This window comes from Poecile atricapillus, chromosome 4, assembly GCF_030490865.1.
Source record: "Poecile atricapillus isolate bPoeAtr1 chromosome 4, bPoeAtr1.hap1, whole genome shotgun sequence".
NCBI classification, from domain to species: domain Eukaryota; kingdom Metazoa; phylum Chordata; class Aves; order Passeriformes; family Paridae; genus Poecile; species Poecile atricapillus.
The window spans coordinates 74,515,192-74,531,536 of NC_081252.1; the positions used below are offsets into that span (position 1 = coordinate 74,515,192).

Here is a 16,345-nt window from a genome sequence, read left to right on the forward strand (position 1 = left end):
ACAGGAGGAGGTCAGGAGGGTGTCCCTGCCCAGTGGCCACTTAAGGTGAGCAGGAGGAGGTCAGGAGGGTGTCCCTGCCCAGTGGCCACTTAAGGTGAGCAGGAGGAGGCCAGGAGGGTGTCCCTGCCCAGTGGCCACTTAAGGTGAGCAGGAGGAGGTCAGGAGGGTGTCCTTGCCCGGTGGCCACCGCAGGGCGAGCAGGAGGAGGCCAGGAGGGTGTCCCTGCCCAGTGACCACCTCAAGGCAAGTGGGAGGAGGCCAGGAGGGTGTCCTTGCCCAGTGACCACCGCCGGGCGAGCAGGAGGAGGCCAGCAGCGTGGCCGAGCCGGTGGCCCGGTGCCTCCTCCTGCGGGGAGCGTTAGGACCCAGCGAGCCGCCGGCTCCGTGACAAGTCTGGAGCGGCACTGGCGCAGAGTGGCTCCATCGGCAGCGCTGGAATTCTCTGTATCCCTCCCTCGGAGCATCCTCGCCCAGAAAAGAAAAAAAAAGGGCTTTCCTCCCTTTTCGTAGCGCCCGGCAGAGCCTCGGGGGAGGGGATGCTGGGATCGGCCGGGACGCTGGGAAGCGCCGCTGGATGCTGCCGGCCGTGAGCTGGGAGAGCCGCTGGCTGCAGATCGGGGATCTCTGGATGCAGCATGGCCCAGGGCAGGAGGCACGCGTCCGGCCGGGTAAGGGGGGGGTCTGACTCAACAGCTCCGCCGGCTCCTATCGCGACAGATCGCGACGCTGTCGCAGCGAGAATGGCTGGGTTTTTGTAGGGAAATCTCGATTGTGCTCCCTGGAATGTGGCTGGCACCTCTCTCGCTGACAATAATGCCGGGAGGGGAGATGGACGCTCCGGCTTGCAGCAGGGCCGGGTTTTTTTGGCCGGAGTTACCTGTCCGTGTAGGTGATTACCCCAATTAATTAATTACCCCGGCTGCCCAGCCTCCGCTCCGGCTCAGCCCCTTGTCGGCACAGCCTTGCCGGGGCTGCTGAGCACAAAGATCCCGGCGTGTTTTCCTGCCTGCCGCGGGCTCCCCTCCCTCCTTCCCTCCCTCCCTCCGGGCCGCTTTTCCAGGCGGCACGGAGCGATGCTGAGCTTCCGCGGGCCTGGCAAGCGCTTCCAGGTTTTTCCGTATTGCAGCTACCCCTGGGCTGTGCGGTGCCAGCGGCCCCTCCGGGCCAGGCCTTTCCCGGGACTTTCTCTCGCTGTCGCTGTGTCCCTGTGTGGCCACCACGGTGACATTGTGTCCCAGACCCTGCCGGGCATTGCCAGCGCGTTTGGGCCCGGCTGTGCCAACTTGGCAGCGACTCCAGGGTGGAGCTGGGGAGGGCAGACCCTTCCCACCTCTCCACGGGACCCCCAGAGCCTCCGTGGGCTCCGTGTCCTGCCCGCTCTGGGATACCCCAGGCCCGGAGCCGGTGGGATTTGGGCTGTGGCCGAAGGGATTTGGCTGCGGAGGGAGCAGCTCGGGAGAACTTCCCAGCCTGGAGCCTTTTTTGCCCACCCCGGCAGGGTCTGACTGTGTGTCCATATGGGTTTTTGGGGACTGGAGCTCCCCAAACCTCCCTGTTTTCCATGGGGGAGCAGGAGGAAGGGGAGGGTGGAATTCCAGCCTGAGTCCTGACAGCTCTGTCACGACAGCCTGAGGGGATTTGGGGGCTCCAAGGGGGTGGGGGAGCAGGGAAGGAGCCAAACGCTGGCTCCAAGGGCTGATGGAGATGTGGCAGCACTGGGAATCCTGGGAATCCATCCCACCTACTTCCAGCTGGGACATTTCTTCCTCTTGTAAATTAATCCAGCCTGGATTAATCACCTTGGTTTGAATCTTCATCCTGGGCTTCCCAGGGATGCCGGGGGTCCCAGGACAGCACCGTGGGTGGATTATCCCTGCTTGGCTCCCATGGATTTTGGAATGGGCACTGCAGGGACCACAGCCTTGTCCCTTCTGGGTTTTGGGGCACGCTGCTCCTGGTGTCCAGAGACACCCACACCCTCCCAGTTTGTCAGCCTGGAATCCAGTGCCACCACAGCGGTGAGGACTTCATCCCAGTGCCACATCCTGGTGTCACCCACGGCCACCACCTCAATGCCAGGGCCATCCCTCCTTGCCACAGGGTTAAACCCGGGATTCTTCCCCAAGTCTTTCCCTCTTGGGGCTTTGTGAGCCTCGCCTGGAATTTGGATCTTGTCAGAGCCGGCTGCTCGGGATTCTCCCGAAACTTTTGATCTGAGCTTTGAGTGGCAGTTTGAGGCTCCATCAGCCTCACCTGTGTGGGGGAGGCGCTCCTGGAGGAGCACACTGAATATTCCCGGGGTGATCCGCCGGGATGGAGCGGAATGCTGAACTCCTCGGCTTTGGATGGAGCACGGGGGTGACCCAAATCGCTGGGAATTCATCCCATTTTCAGTGCCTTGGCACCAGGACCTTCACATAGCAGAGCAGACAGTCTGTGGATGTCTATCACGCTTCAAAAAAGGGGGGAAAAAGGGAAGATGCTGGAAGTTGTGGGGAGCAGTCTCTGGTGGTGGTGGTGGCAGCACAGCCACGTGCTCGTCCCTCCCCTGGTGTCCCAGGAGCGAGATGGGAGCTCTGGGATGTGGGACAGGCTGCTCCAGAGGTTCAGCATTCCCAGTTCCTCTGGCTGCCCCATTCCCAGCACCTGCCCTGCTCTGATCTCCTCAGCTGGCCCTCACTCTGAATCCCTGGATTTCTCTTTTACTGGGATTTAGGAATCCCTGGATTTCTCTTTTACTGGGATTTAGGAGCTGATTCCCTTTGCAGACCGAGCGGTGACGGAGCTGTCACCAGCAGTGGCCTCAGCCCTTCGCTCTTCCCGTGTGGCTTCCCACAGTCCTGCTCCTCCATCCCCTTCCTCCGGGGTATCCCGAGCGTGTTCCGCTGGGAAGGTCGGTGTGGTGAGGGGATCCACGAGGATCAGACGGGAAACTGAGGGAATTCTGGGCTGTGCTGTGGTGTCCCCATGTTTGTCCCTCAAGGATTGTCACCAGGGCCAGGAGGTGTGACCACAGGTGTGATCACCTGGCTGGGAATGTCCATCCCACCTGCTTCCAGCTGGGACGTTTCTTCCCCCTGTAAATGAATCCAGCCTGGATTAATCACCTTGGTTTGAATCTTCATGGGAATTCCAGTCAGGGGTTTATCCATTGGATTGGAGCTTCCAGGTGTCTCACAGAGCAGTTTCTGATTAATTGGAAGCAATTAATGATCCTGAGGGATCGGATGGGTTCATTCTGGGCTCTCCTTCTTTTCCCAAGCACGAAAGACTCGGGAAAAGTTTCCCTGAGATTGGTGCTGGTTGGCAAATGTCCATCAGGGACAGGCTGGGAGAGCTGGGAATATCCAGCCTGGAGAACAGGAGGCTCCAGGGAAAACTCAGAGCCCCTTCCAGGGCCTAAAGGAACTCCAGGAGAGCTGGAGAGGGACTGGGGACAAGGGATGGAGGGACAGGAGCCAGGGAATGGCTCCCAGTGCCAGAGGTACCCCCAGGGCTTGGAATGCGTCACATCCAATGGTTCTTACCTGGCTGCAGGTGCCAAACGGACGCCAGGAGGGATAAAATCTGCTCCAGGAACCTCCCCATTTACTGGGGATTTGGGATTTTCCTCTGGGATACAATTTTCCAGCGTGTTGCTCCCAGAACTTTGGGAGATATTTAGGTCTGGAGCGTCAATTTTTCCTTTGAGGTGTTGCGTTTCTTTGTTGTTCGATGGATTTTGGGTCTTAATATAAGATTATTTTGTGAAGTTTGATTTCTGCCGGTTGTGTTTGGATGAAACCTGGGATTCAGGCTTGTGGGGAAATCCCACATCCCTGGTTTTAGTCCCAAAACCCCAAACTTGGTGGGTTCACTCTGCATTCCAGCCGGGGGAAGTGATGTGCAAGGGAAGGGGGTGGTTTGTTAGGATTCCAGAAGCTTCCAAAGCCCCCTGGGTTCTTGCACAGGCTGAGAATTCCCTGAATCTCCCAAACCCCCGGTGGTGTCTGGCTGTGGCTGAGGTTTGTCCAGCCCTTCCAGGTGAAAGAGGTTTGGTTTTCCTGGGATAAAAAGCAGATTCTTTGGCTAAATCCAGGCTCATAACGACCAAAACTCCACATTTCTGCACAAAGACCAGAACCAGCGACACGTGGGGTGGGAGAAATGCCAACCTGGTTCTGTTTTGGGGATTTCTGGAAGGTTGGGATGAGCGGGAAGACGGAGCTGAGCAGGACAGGGAACATCCCCCTTCCCTCTGGGATAGAGGCAGTGGGATTGGAAGGTTTTGAGGATCTCCAGAAGGTCTGGAGAGGGGCTTGGAGTGAGAGGACTCAGGGAATGGCTTCCAATGGAAAAGGGGAGATTGGGGTGGGATATTGGGAAGGAATTCCTGGCTGGGATGTGGGAACCTGGCACAGGGTGCCCAGAGAAGCTGTGGCTGCCCCTGGATCCCTGGAAGTGTCCAAGGCCAGGTTGGATGGGGCTTGGAGCACCCTGGGATGGTGGAAGGTGTCCCTGCCTATGGCAGGGGGTGGATTTGTTGGGATTTAAGGTCTCTTCCCACCCAAACCATTCCAGAATTCCATGATTACTCAGTTTTACTCAAGCTGATTGCAGAGCAGGAGGTGCTGGGAGTGGATCCCAACAGATTTCCCTGGGATTTCAATAATCCTGAGGCTCTCTGGTAGCCATGGAGTTCCTCACATCCATCACCTCTCTGCTGCTCCAAGAGCATGGATCACCTGGGTAACCCCACCTGAAGCCAGGTGCATCCTGGAATATGAATATATAACACAGGATGATGGAATCATGGAATTGTGGAGGGTTTAAAGAGCCCTTCCCAGGAGGAGTTTTCCCAATATCCCATCTAAACCTGCCCTCTCTCGTGGATAATCCCACCTGGAACCCACATTCCAAGGTGGGATACCCCGAGTCTGGGCAGGGGGATCCTGACAGAGTGAAGGGATGGAACAGTCTGAATTCCCAGGCTGGAAAATCATGGGAATGCTGATGAAGTGGGAAAAGATGGAGCTGGTTAAGGATGACCGACTGTGCTGTTATAAAAATGTTGTAAAAGGGGATAAATCAGGTTTGTGAGCTGCTGATGGTGGCTGTGCCATGGTTTGGGAGCAGAAGGAATAAGAAAAAGGATAAAAATTAAAATAAATAAAATAAAACAAAATAAAAATAAAAAATGAAAAAAATAAAAATAAAAAATAAAAATTAAAAATACAAAATAAAAATAAAAATGAAAATATAGAATAAAAAACAAAATAAAATTAAAAAATAAAAATGAAAATTAAAAATAAAAAATAAAAATAAAAAATAAATAAAAATACAGAATAAAAATAAAAACCCAAAATAAAAATTAAAAAAAAAAAAAAATGGAAATGAAAATAAAAATAAAAATACAGAATAAAAATTAAAAATTAAAATAAAAATAAAATAAAAATACAGAATAAAAATAAAAATAAAAAAAAATTAAAAATAAAAACGAAAATAAAAATACAAAATAAAAAATAAAAAATAGAAATGAAAATAAAAAATAAAAATAAAAAATAAAAATAAAAATAAAAATAAAAATAAAAATAAAAATAAAAATGAAAATAAAAATGAAAATAAAAATAAAAGATAAAAAATAAAAATAAAAAATACAGAATAAAAATACAGAATAAAAATAAAAACCCAAAATAAAAATTAAAAAAAAATAAAAAATGGAAATAAAAATAAAAAATAAAAAATAAAAATACAGAATAAAAATAAAAAATGAAAAAAAAAATTAAAATAAAAATAAAAAATAAAAATAAAAAATAAAAATGAAAATAAAAATAAAAAATGAAAATAAAAATGAAAATAAAAATGAAAATAAAAATAAAAAATACGAAATAAAAAATGCAAAATAAAAATGCAAAATAAAAATAAAAAATGAAAATAAAAAATAAAAATAAAACCAAAGGGATGGAGGAGGTGAGCGGGGACAGAGGCAGACGAACCATCCCCACATGCAACCCTGGTTTCCCTCCCACCTTTCTGAGGCTGCCTTTCCCTTTTCCCCTGCTCCCCAGGCCTCCAGCACGCCCAGGATGAGCTCTGACGGCGGCAGCAAGCCCCTCAAGGTGGGCTCCCGCGTGGAGGTCATCGGCAAGGGCCACCGCGGCACCGTGGCCTACGTGGGAGCCACCCTGTTCGCCACCGGCAAATGGGTCGGGGTCATCCTGGACGAGGCCAAGGGCAAGAACGACGGCACGGTGCAGGGGAGGAAATATTTCACCTGCGAGGAGAACCACGGCATCTTCGTGAGGCAGTCCCAGGTGGGTGGGATCCTTACATCCAGGGAAGCGGCCCTGGGGGCGTTGGGAATATCCCAGGTGGGAGGGAACAGCTCCAAAGTGAGGTGGAATCTGAGTCTCTGCACGCTTTTTGGGGTGGTGGGGTGAGAACAACCTGGTGAATTCCCAGTTGTTCCATTCTGCTTCCCAGTGAAGTGCCCGGCCCGGTGTGTCCCACCCGCGGCAGGCGGAGTTTGGGATCGATCCCGGATGTTTAACTAGAAGCAGATCCAAGGAATTCTGATTAAATGGTGTTTACCTGGGAGGAGGTAAAACACACGGTGATGTGCTGCAGCAGGAGCCAGGAGCTCCCAAACATCCTCCAGATTAATTCCCTGTGTCACCTTCCAAGGGCAGAGAGGTGACACCGGAGCCCCCCAGCCCCGTGTCCCTGCCAGCTCCTGTCCCCTCCCGGGCACAAAGGGGCTGGTTTGTGTCCCTCTCACTGCCAGGACCTTGGGATTGGGTTACAGAGGGAAGCTGAGCACACAACGAGGGCATTTGGGTCCTGGGGTCCATCCCAGCATCCGCTGTCCCGTCCTTTGGAAGGGTCTTTGGATCGTGTGTAGTCAGAGGCTGCAGCAGGGGCTCATCCAGGAGAGATTCCAGGAATCACTGAGGTTGGAAAACACCTTTTACAGGACTCCAGCCATTCACTGCTTCAGTCCCTTTGTCACCAGCTCGAGGCAGGACGAGGGAAAACGATCCCCATCCTTTAAATAAAGGGATAAACACAGAGAGCCGAGCCCACCAGAGCTGGAGGCAAACTCCCCAGGAAGCTTTTCATGTTTTTATCCAGCCCAAACGCTGTTGGTGCATAGGAATTGCTGGATGGAGCTCTGCTGCTCTCCTGGGATCACCATGGAGATTTCCCAAATGTAATTCCACCACACTTCCAGTTCCCCACATTAAAACCGGACACACGGGCCCGGCTCCTTTGTCCGTCTCTCTCGGCCTCTCCTGCTGGCTGGGAGAGGCTTTGAGGGGTTTACAGGGGAAAAGTTGGGTCTGCAGGACCAGGAGGGGCCTCAAAGCCCACCCAGTGCCACCCCCTGACAGTTAGGGACACCTTCCACTGTCCCAGGCTGCTCCAAGCCCCATCCAATCCAACCTGGCCTTGGGCATTCCCAGGGATCCAGCGGCAGCCGCGGCAAATCTGGGAATTCCAGCCCAGCCAGGAATTCCTTCCCAAAATCCCTCCCCAGTCTCCCCTTTCCCAGTGGGGAAATTTCCCATTCCCGTTTTTTGCCACCCTGTGGGCCGGGTGTGCAGCGAGCGATGCTCAACCCCCGCCCCAAATTCCCGAGCTGGGGAGCGGGTGGGGACACAGCCGGAGCAGAGGCGGGAAGCAGGAGGGATAAACAGCCCCCAAACGCCCCAAATCCCCTGTCCCGGAGCAAAGCCGTGGGTGCAGGGCTGTGCCAGCAGCTCCAGAGCCCATCCCGAGCCCCCCGGGGGCACTGGGAGGGTCCCCGGTGTCCCCCAGGGCACAGAGGGGGGACCCCAGCCCTGGCAGGGAGGGGCAGAGGGTGCCGGGCACGAGGCTCTGGATGGGGCTGGATCCATCCCTGGAATCCCCCATCCCTGGAAGTGTCCTGGCTTAGCTGGGACAGGACTTGGAGCAGCCTGGGACAGCGGGAGGTGTCCCTGCCCATGGCAGGGGTGGCACTGGCTGGGATTTAAGGTCCTTTCCCACCCAAGCCATTCCAGAATTCCCTGATTCTTCCTGGGCTGGTAATTCCAAGCGTGGCTGTTCCTTTTCTGGCCCTGATTTTGGCATCACCTGGAGCTGCCTCTCAGCTCCTGCCTGGCTGAGGAGCTCCAAGTGCCCAGTCTGTGGTGGCAGTTCCCAGTGCCACTGTGGATCCAGCTCTGTCCCTGTCCCCAGCCTCTGGAATTCCCTCCTAGGCTGGAGGAAACCCCCCAGACCACTCGGAATTCCCACCCTGTGTGGCTGCAGGTGTCATGATTTCCTTGGCATCATCTTTTCCTTCATCTCCTTGTGGCTTTTAATTCGATTTTTGTCATTCCTGGTGTTGGGAATCTTCCCAAAATGGAATTCCTGTCTGACAGCTTCCCAGGTTATTTTGATTTTTAAGCTGAACTCGCAGGTGGGAGGTGGTGATGGCTCAGGCAAATTCCTGCAGGAACAATTTGGGAGGTGCTGATCTGAGGCACAAGGATGGTTCTTTCTCAAGAATCTCATCCCTCCCAACCTCATTTCCCATGTTGATCCAGCAAAAACGCATCCAGAAATAGTTCACAGAGAGAAATCCCTGAATCTGGTACGGATGTTCCGGGCTGTCAGATCCAGAGCTTTGACTTTCCTCATTGCCTGTGTGCATATTCCGTGTTCCCAGCGGGAATAACGAGCGTGTGGCTGTGTTCTTGCAAAGCCAGAATGATGAAATTAAAAAATCTGTGCCAAAACCACGGGATCTGCTCCGCTGGGATCTGTTCCCTGGTCTCCCAGTTTGGGAATTTTGGGTAAGGATGGTTGTTGTGTTTTTTCCAGATCCAGGTGTTTGAGGATGGCGCGGACACAACATCTCCAGAAACTCCAGAATCTGCTGCCATGAAGGTCCCCAAGAGAGGTATGGCCCTGAAAAAAAACCAAAACTGGGAAATCCTTCCCAGAGAAATGGGAAATCCTTCCCAGAGAGGTGGGAAATCCTTGCCAGAGACATGGAAATCCTTCCCAGATAGGTGGAAATCCCTGGAAAGGTGGGAAATCCTTCCCAGAGAAATGGGAAGTCCTTCCCAGAGAGGAGGGAAATCCTTCCCAAAGAAGATGGAAATCCTTCGCAGAGAGGAGGAAATCCTTCCCAGAGAGATCCTTCCCAGATAAATGGGAAATCCTTCCCAGATAGGAGGGAAATCCTTCCCAAAGAAGATGGAAATCCTTCGCAGAGAGGAGGAAATCCTTCCCAGAGAGATCCTTCCCAGATAAATGGGAAATCCTTCCCAGAGAGGATGGAAATCCTTCCCAGAGAGGATGGAAATCCCTGGAAAGGTGGGAAATCCTTCCCAGAGAGGAGGAAATCCTTCCCAGAGAGGTGGGAAATCCTTCCCAGAGAAATGGGAAATCTTCCCAGAGAGGTGGAAATCCTTCCCAGAGAGGAGGGAAATCCTTCCCAGAGAAATCCTTCCCAGAGAGGATGGAAATCCCTGGAAAGGTGGAAAATCCTTCCTAGATAGGAGGGAAATCCTTCCCAGAGAGGTGGAAATCCATCCCAGGTGAGATGGGAAGTCCTTCCCAGAGAAATGGGAAATCCTTCCCAGAGAGGAGGGAAATACTTAGTGGAGGGGATGGGAAATTATTCCTGAAGGGGATGATGAATTCCTCCTGGAGGGGTGGGAATCCCTCCTGCAGAGATGGGAGATTTCTCTTGGAGGAGTGGGAATCCTTCCTGGAGAGATAGGGAATCCTTCCCAGGTGAGATGGGAAATCCTTCCTGCAGAGACAGGAAATTTCTCTTGGAGGAGTGGGAATCCTTCCTGGAGAGATGGGAAATCCTTCCTGCAGAGACAGGAAATTTCTCTTGGAGGAGTGGGAATCCTTCCTGGAAAGGTGGGAAATCCTTCCTGTAAGGGAGGGGGGAAATCACGGAATATTTCCCAGTGCAGACCCGCTGAACCTCTCTGAGCCTGTGGAATTGAATTATCCCAGTGGAATTGAATTATCCCAGTGGAATTGGATTATCCCTGTCTCCAGCCCCATTCCCGGCCAGGAGCAGGGATCCCTTCCCCATTCCCCACATCCTTGGCTGTGGTCCCAGGCAGGCTTCCCTCCCTCCCTCGCTCCCTCTGAGCTCTGTTTTGTTGGGAATGTTTTCCCCACGCTCTGCGGGATCCCGGGAGCTGCCGGAAGGGGCTCTGCCAGTTTCCTGCCTTGGCTGCTGCTCCGCCGGCTCCGTGCGCCAAGCGCCGTGCGGGAATTCTTTGTGGGATCGGGATTTGGGATCAGGGCGCTGGCTGGCGGTTGTGGGTGGGATTTCTCCTCTCCCGGGAAGTAAGAGGTGAAAATCAGTTGGGGAAAAACGGGATGGATTTTTCCTCGCTCTCTGATTTGCCTGCTGCAGTTGGCATAAAATCGTGGAATAAATTGGAATTATTTAGGCTGGAAAAGCCCTCGGACAGCCCCGAATTTCCCAGCTGTGCCCAGGCCAGCAGTGTCCGTGTCCCCAAGTGCCACAGGGTGTGAAATCCCCCCAGGGATGGGGACCCCACCCCTGCCAGGGCTGGACAGCCCTTTCCAAAACGGAATTCTCCCAAAATCCAACCTGGCACAGCTCGAGGCCGTTCCCTGGGAGCAGATCCCAGCTCCCACCTGGCTCCAAGAATCCAGGGAGTTTTCCAGAGCCAGAAGTTTCCCCCCCGAGCCTCACTTTTTCCAGGCTGAGCCCCTTCCCCAGCTCCCTCAGCCTCTCCTGGAGCTCTGGACCCTTCCCTGGATGGAGGCTGGGTTGGGACAGACGGACACCGGTCCCAGCCCCCCATCCCGGGGCTGCAGGTGGAGCTGCAGGTGGGGTGTGGGATGATGCTGTCAGGGATGCAGGGCTGGGATGTGGCTGCCTGCCAAGGGTTTCCATGGAAACAGCAGCTGCTGCAGCAGCACTGCAGTGGCGGGAGCAGGGATGGCTCTGCGTGGGAGGGGACACAGGGAAAAGGGGAGGTTGGGGCGGGATACCAGGGAGGAATTCCTCCCTGGAAAGGTGGAGATGCTCTGGCACAGGTTTCCCAGAGGAGCTGTGGCTGCCCCTGGATCCTTGGAATGACACCTGGGACAGTGGAAGTTGTCCCTGCCCACGGCACAAGGCGGGGTTGGTGGGATTTAAGGTCCCTTCCCAAACCATTCCATGATTTCTGTGTCCCCAAGTGCCACACAGACCCCCCCAGTGACTCTGCCACTCCCTGAGCAGCCTGTGCCAGAACCTCGGGAATCCACGAAATCCAGGGATTCAGCCCAAGGAGAGCAGTGGAGCCGCCCCAGTTCCGAGCTGTATCCAAGCGTTCGTGTTCCTCAGCCAGCAGCTCCCATAAGGAATTCCCTGTTCCCCCAAACCTCCTTTTGCCAAATCCCTGCTGGATCCTGACTCTGCTTCACTCCCACTTCCCAAAATTCTCCTGTCCCCCTGCTGGGTGTCCTCTGGCTGCAGGGACACTGGGATGGGGACAGGGGTGTCCCTCAGGCTCACGGCTCTGTGTCTGCTCTCTCCACAGATTCCCTGGATGCCACCAAGGCCAGCAAACTGGTGAGTGACCCCAGCACAAGTCACCTCTGAGGGGTTTTCATCCCATCCTGAGACACAAAATGCCCACGGAAAAGCGAATTTCTCCCAAAACCCATGGGAAACAAGGTGTAAAAAATGTCATTTTCAGCCACTGGCCAGGAATCCATCGGTTCCTGAGGGATTATCCAGCACAAGTCCTGTGTCACACATTTTGATCTGAGTTCAGCAGCATTCCCAGGCTGCTTCCTTCAAACCCTGGCCCTCAAGGAATCCTGGAAAGGACCTCAAAGCCCCTCAGTTTCCACCGTGGGCACCTCCCACTATCCCAGGTCACTCCAAGCCCCATCCAGCCTGGCCTTGGGCACTTCCAGGGATGCAGGGGCAGCTCTAAGGACTCTCCCCTCTGAGTCCCTTCATCCAGGAGCTCCAGCAGCTCCTGGGACACGGATAGGGATGTGTTGTACCCAAATGTGAGGGATATTTCCTAAGGATTGGGAATCTGGAGCGGGTTCCTGTCCTTGGGAATGGCCACACAGGTGTGGGGTAGTGAGGAATCATGGGATGATTCTGGATGAGGCTGGAAAAACTCTGTGGGACCATCGAGTGCAGCTGTTCCCCCAGCACTGCCCAGCTCAGCACTCCTGGGGAGCAGGGATGGAGCTGGGGGATCCTGGGGACACGGCAGGGTGGGGTTGTTGTGTGTTTTGGGATAAAAACTGGATTTTCCATGGGGATAAACTGGCCCAGATGGGATGTGGGCAGTGAGGGAAAGGAAATGGTGGGGACAAGAGGCTTCTGTGGGGCTGGCACTTGTGGGGCTGTGTTGGGGCACGTTGGAGCCCAACCTCCTGCGCTGCCATTCCGGAAAATTCCCAGGAGTGGGAATTCTGCTCCTCACCCCACTGTGGAGCTGGGTGTGGGAACAGCACCTGGGCTCAGATCCTGGGGAATGTGAGCTCCAGTCAAAGGGGAGGATGGAAATGGATTCCCTGCCCTGTGTTAAAGGGATTTGGAAAGGTTTTTGGCTTTTCCTGCTGGGAATTTTGGGTGCGATCCATCATCCCCTGGCACTGCTGGAGCACGTGCTCCATGTGCTCCCTGCCTGATTTTCCTGGTTTAATTCCACCCTGGAATACATTACAAGACAAAGAGAACATTTAGGAAACCTCAGTGTTCTTGAAATCAGGGAATGGGGATTGTTCTTGGAATTTTTTTGTGCTGCTGATGTGGAGAAGGGATGAGGACAGGAGATGCTGCTCCATGTGCATGCTCCTGGGGCATTCCCGTTGGTTTGTCATGGAATCCTGGAATGGTTTGGGGTGGGAGGGACCTTAAAGCCCATCCAGGGACATTTTCCACTATCCCAGGTTGCTCCAAGCCTCATCCAGCCTGGCCTTGGGCACTTCCAGGGATCCAGGGGCAGCCACAGCTTCTCTGGGAATTCCATCCCAGCCCCTCCCCACCCTCACAGGGAGGAATTCCTTCCCAATATCCCATGGCAGTGGGAAACCATTCTCCCTTGTCCTCAATCCTCTTCCTCCTGGGAGATCCTGGCCCCCCCAGTCCCTTTAACCTGTCTTTGCACCATCAAATGATTTATTCCCCCTTGGACGTATCGCGACTCCCCAAATTCTCCGTGCTGGGCATGGGGGCAGGAGGCGAATCCAGAGCGAGGGGGTGACTCCAGGGCTGTTTTCTCCTTAATTTACTTCAATTTCCCTGATTTTATTTCCCCTCCTGCTTTTCCTGCAGCTTTGGTGGGGGGTTGGTTTTCCTGTCTAACCTTCCTTCTGTTCCCTCCTCACGCAGCGCGGAGCCAAGCCCAAAAAGGTGCCGTTTGTCCCTTTTCCGCATGCCGGGGCCATCCTCATCCTCACTGTCCCCATCCCGCTCCATCCCAGCGCTGCATGGCCATCCCTGCATGTGCTCCCAGCCAGGGAGGGGCAACATCAACCTGGAATCCTGGAATGTTTGGGTGGGAAAAGCCTCTGAGGCCGGAGGGTTCTCCCGGCCAAGGGTCACATCCGCAGGAATGGGGAATTCCCTTGGAAACGGGGACTCTTCCCCTCCTCTGGGCAGCCTCTTCCAGCGTTTTCCAGCTCATTCCATGAAGGAATTTTCCAGCCTGAATCTCCCCTGAGGCCGTTTCCTCACAGATATTTGTATAAACCCTAAATGGTGACACAGGGGACAAGTGGCACCTTCTCAGGGCTGTCCTGTCTCTGGGCTCCAGCTCCTCCCGGGGAGCCTCAAACCCGCCTGGTTTGTGACAATTACTGAAGCCAGAAATCTTTTGGGCAAGGATGAAACTCCAGAAGGTCGTGGGAAAGAATCCTGGAACGGTTTGGGTTGGGTTGGGCATTAAAGCCCATCTCACTCCACGCCCCTGCCATGGGCAGGGACACCAAATCATCATTCCCTGCAGGAAATTTGGGGAATTTTTTTTTCCCCTTGGGAATTTTGCCAAGAGAAAAGCCAAGGTGGGCGCTGGAGATGTGGGAGAGGGGAGGGAGGTCGTACCTGTGCACCCTTTGGTCCAGATTTGCTTTCCAGCCACTTCCGTGTCATTTTTTGGGTGGAAAGATGTTCCAGAGAGCTCTGTTTGTCCATGGGAAGTCCAGAGGAGAGGAGCAAGGTGGAATCTGCTGAGAGCCTGTGGAGAGAGGCCGGGAGCACCTGCCCCCGAGTGTCCCCTCCTTGTGTCCCCCCAGATCCAGGTGTCTGCCTGTCCCCGAGGCTGCAGGGTCCGTGTGGATCCCTCATCCCGGTCCTGCCAGCTCCAAGGGGCTCTGCTGGGATGAAATTCCTGTCTGGAATGTTGGGTTCTTCCTTCCCTGTCCTTGCTCTGGTGGGTTTGCAGCTGCTCCGTGTCCTCGCTGTCTGCTCGGAGCTGCGGCTGGGATTAGGATCAGGGGGGTGTGACTGTCACTGTCCTGGGGATCATGGATCTGTCACTGTCCCAGGGATCTGTGACTGTCACTGTCCCAGGGATCTGTGACTGTCACTGTCCTGGGGATCTGTGACTGTCACTGCCCTGGGGATCATGGATCTGTCACTGTCCCAGGGATCTGTGACTGTCACTGTCCTGGGGATCATGGATTGGTGACTGTCACTGTCCTGGGGATCACGGATCTGTCACTGTTACTGTCGTGAGGATCACGGTCTGTCACTGTCCTGGGGATCTGGGGCTGTGACTGTCACTGTCCTGGGGATCATGGATTGGTGACTGTCACTGTCGTGAGGATCTGGGACTATCACTGTCCTGGGGATCATGGATCTGTCACTGTCGTGAAGATCACAGATCTGTCACTGGCCCAGGGATCTGTGACTGTCACTGCCCTGGGAATCCTGGATCTGGGTCTGTCACTGTCCTGGGGATCCTGGTTGGGTGACAGTCACTGTCCTGAGGATCTGGGATCTGTCACTGTCCTGGGAATCTGCATCTGTGATTGTCACTGTCCTGAGGATCATGGATTTGTCACTGTCCTGGGGATCACAGATTTGTGACTGTCACTGTCCTGGCAACCATGGGGGTGTGACAATCACTGTCCTGAGGATCTGAATCTGTCACTGTCCTGAGGATCATGGATCTGTCACTGTCCTGACCCTCATCCTGGCCATGTGGGCACACCTCACACAGGGACGTCCCCACTGAGGGACAGCCCCATGCCAGCCCCTGCTGTCCCCTCACAATTTAACCATTTCAGCCATTAATGACCCCCCTGCCCCTCAGGCAGCTCCTGCCTCGCTCAGGGATGTGCCATCGGAGGGGGAACCTGGATAATGAGAGTAATTAGCGGGTAAATCCTCGTTCCGGAGATTACAGCGGCTCCTGTGTGTCAAATATAGACTTTAATCGTGTCCAGAGCTGCTGCCAGATGGGCCTTCCCGCCCTGCTGTGCTCCTTCCCTGTTTTCCATGGATTTGGGAGTGCTGTGGCCATTGTGGCCTTTGGGCTCGGAGCAGGGGCCACAGGACACGGGGATCCTGTCCCTTGGCTGTGACACCGTGTCAGGGTGTCCTTGTTCTTGGAGCAGGAGGTGCTGGCCAGGAAGGACTCCAAAATCTGGTTAAAGAGCAGGAAAAGGGTCTTTCCCAGCTCATTTTTGGGATGAAATGTGTTGTTTTCATGCCCTGACAATGTGTCTGTGGTGGTGACACTGGGTCGCGGGTGTCACCTCCCAGGGACACGGAGCTGGCAGGGCTCCAGCAAAAGCTCTGCCTGGCTCAGGGTGTCAGGGTGGGCTGCTGGGGTCTGACCCACTCTGGGATCATGGAATTGTGGAATATTTAGGTTGGAAAAGCTTTCTGAAACCACTGAGTCCAACTGTTCCCCCAGGCCACATCCACAGGTGGTGCGTGCTGGCACCGTGACCCTGCTGTTAAATCCTGTCCCGTCACCTCAGGTCACCTGTCCCCTGCAGCCGGATTGATCCCTGGGATTTTCCCTCGGATGGATCAGGTTTGACATCCCTGTTCCTTTCCCAGCGCCATTCCATGTGCCAGGGCTGGATTCCTGCGGCGTGTCCTGAGGCTGCACCTCCCTCTCTGCTGGCCACCTGCTCTGATCCCGTCCCAGGGTGGCCAGTCGGTGTCCGGAGTGTTATCCCGGTGTTATCCCGCTGTTCTCCTGGTGTTATCCCGGTGTTATCCCGGTGTTATCCCAGTGTTATCCCAGTGTTATCCCGATGTTATCCCAGTCTCCATGCAGGAGCAGTTGGATCAGTGTCCGGGTTGCTATCCCAGTGTTGTCCCGGTGTTATCCCGGTCTCCATGCAGGACAGGCCAGGTCACTGCTGT

The 16,345-nt window shown here is 54.2% G+C and overlaps 1 protein-coding gene across 1 annotated transcript in view; it reads left to right on the forward strand.

The window, feature by feature from the left end:
• The first annotated feature begins 485 nt into the window (after positions 1-485).
• The window catches only part of DCTN1 (dynactin subunit 1), a 47,292-nt gene continuing 31,432 nt past the window's right edge, over positions 486-16,345 (forward strand). Inside the window, 5 exon segments of the mRNA XM_058838713.1 lie at positions 486-668; positions 6,048-6,293; positions 8,827-8,905; positions 11,535-11,566; positions 13,355-13,377. Of these exon segments, the coding sequence (XP_058694696.1) occupies positions 636-668; positions 6,048-6,293; positions 8,827-8,905; positions 11,535-11,566; positions 13,355-13,377 (413 nt within the window). The 5' untranslated portion in view covers positions 486-635.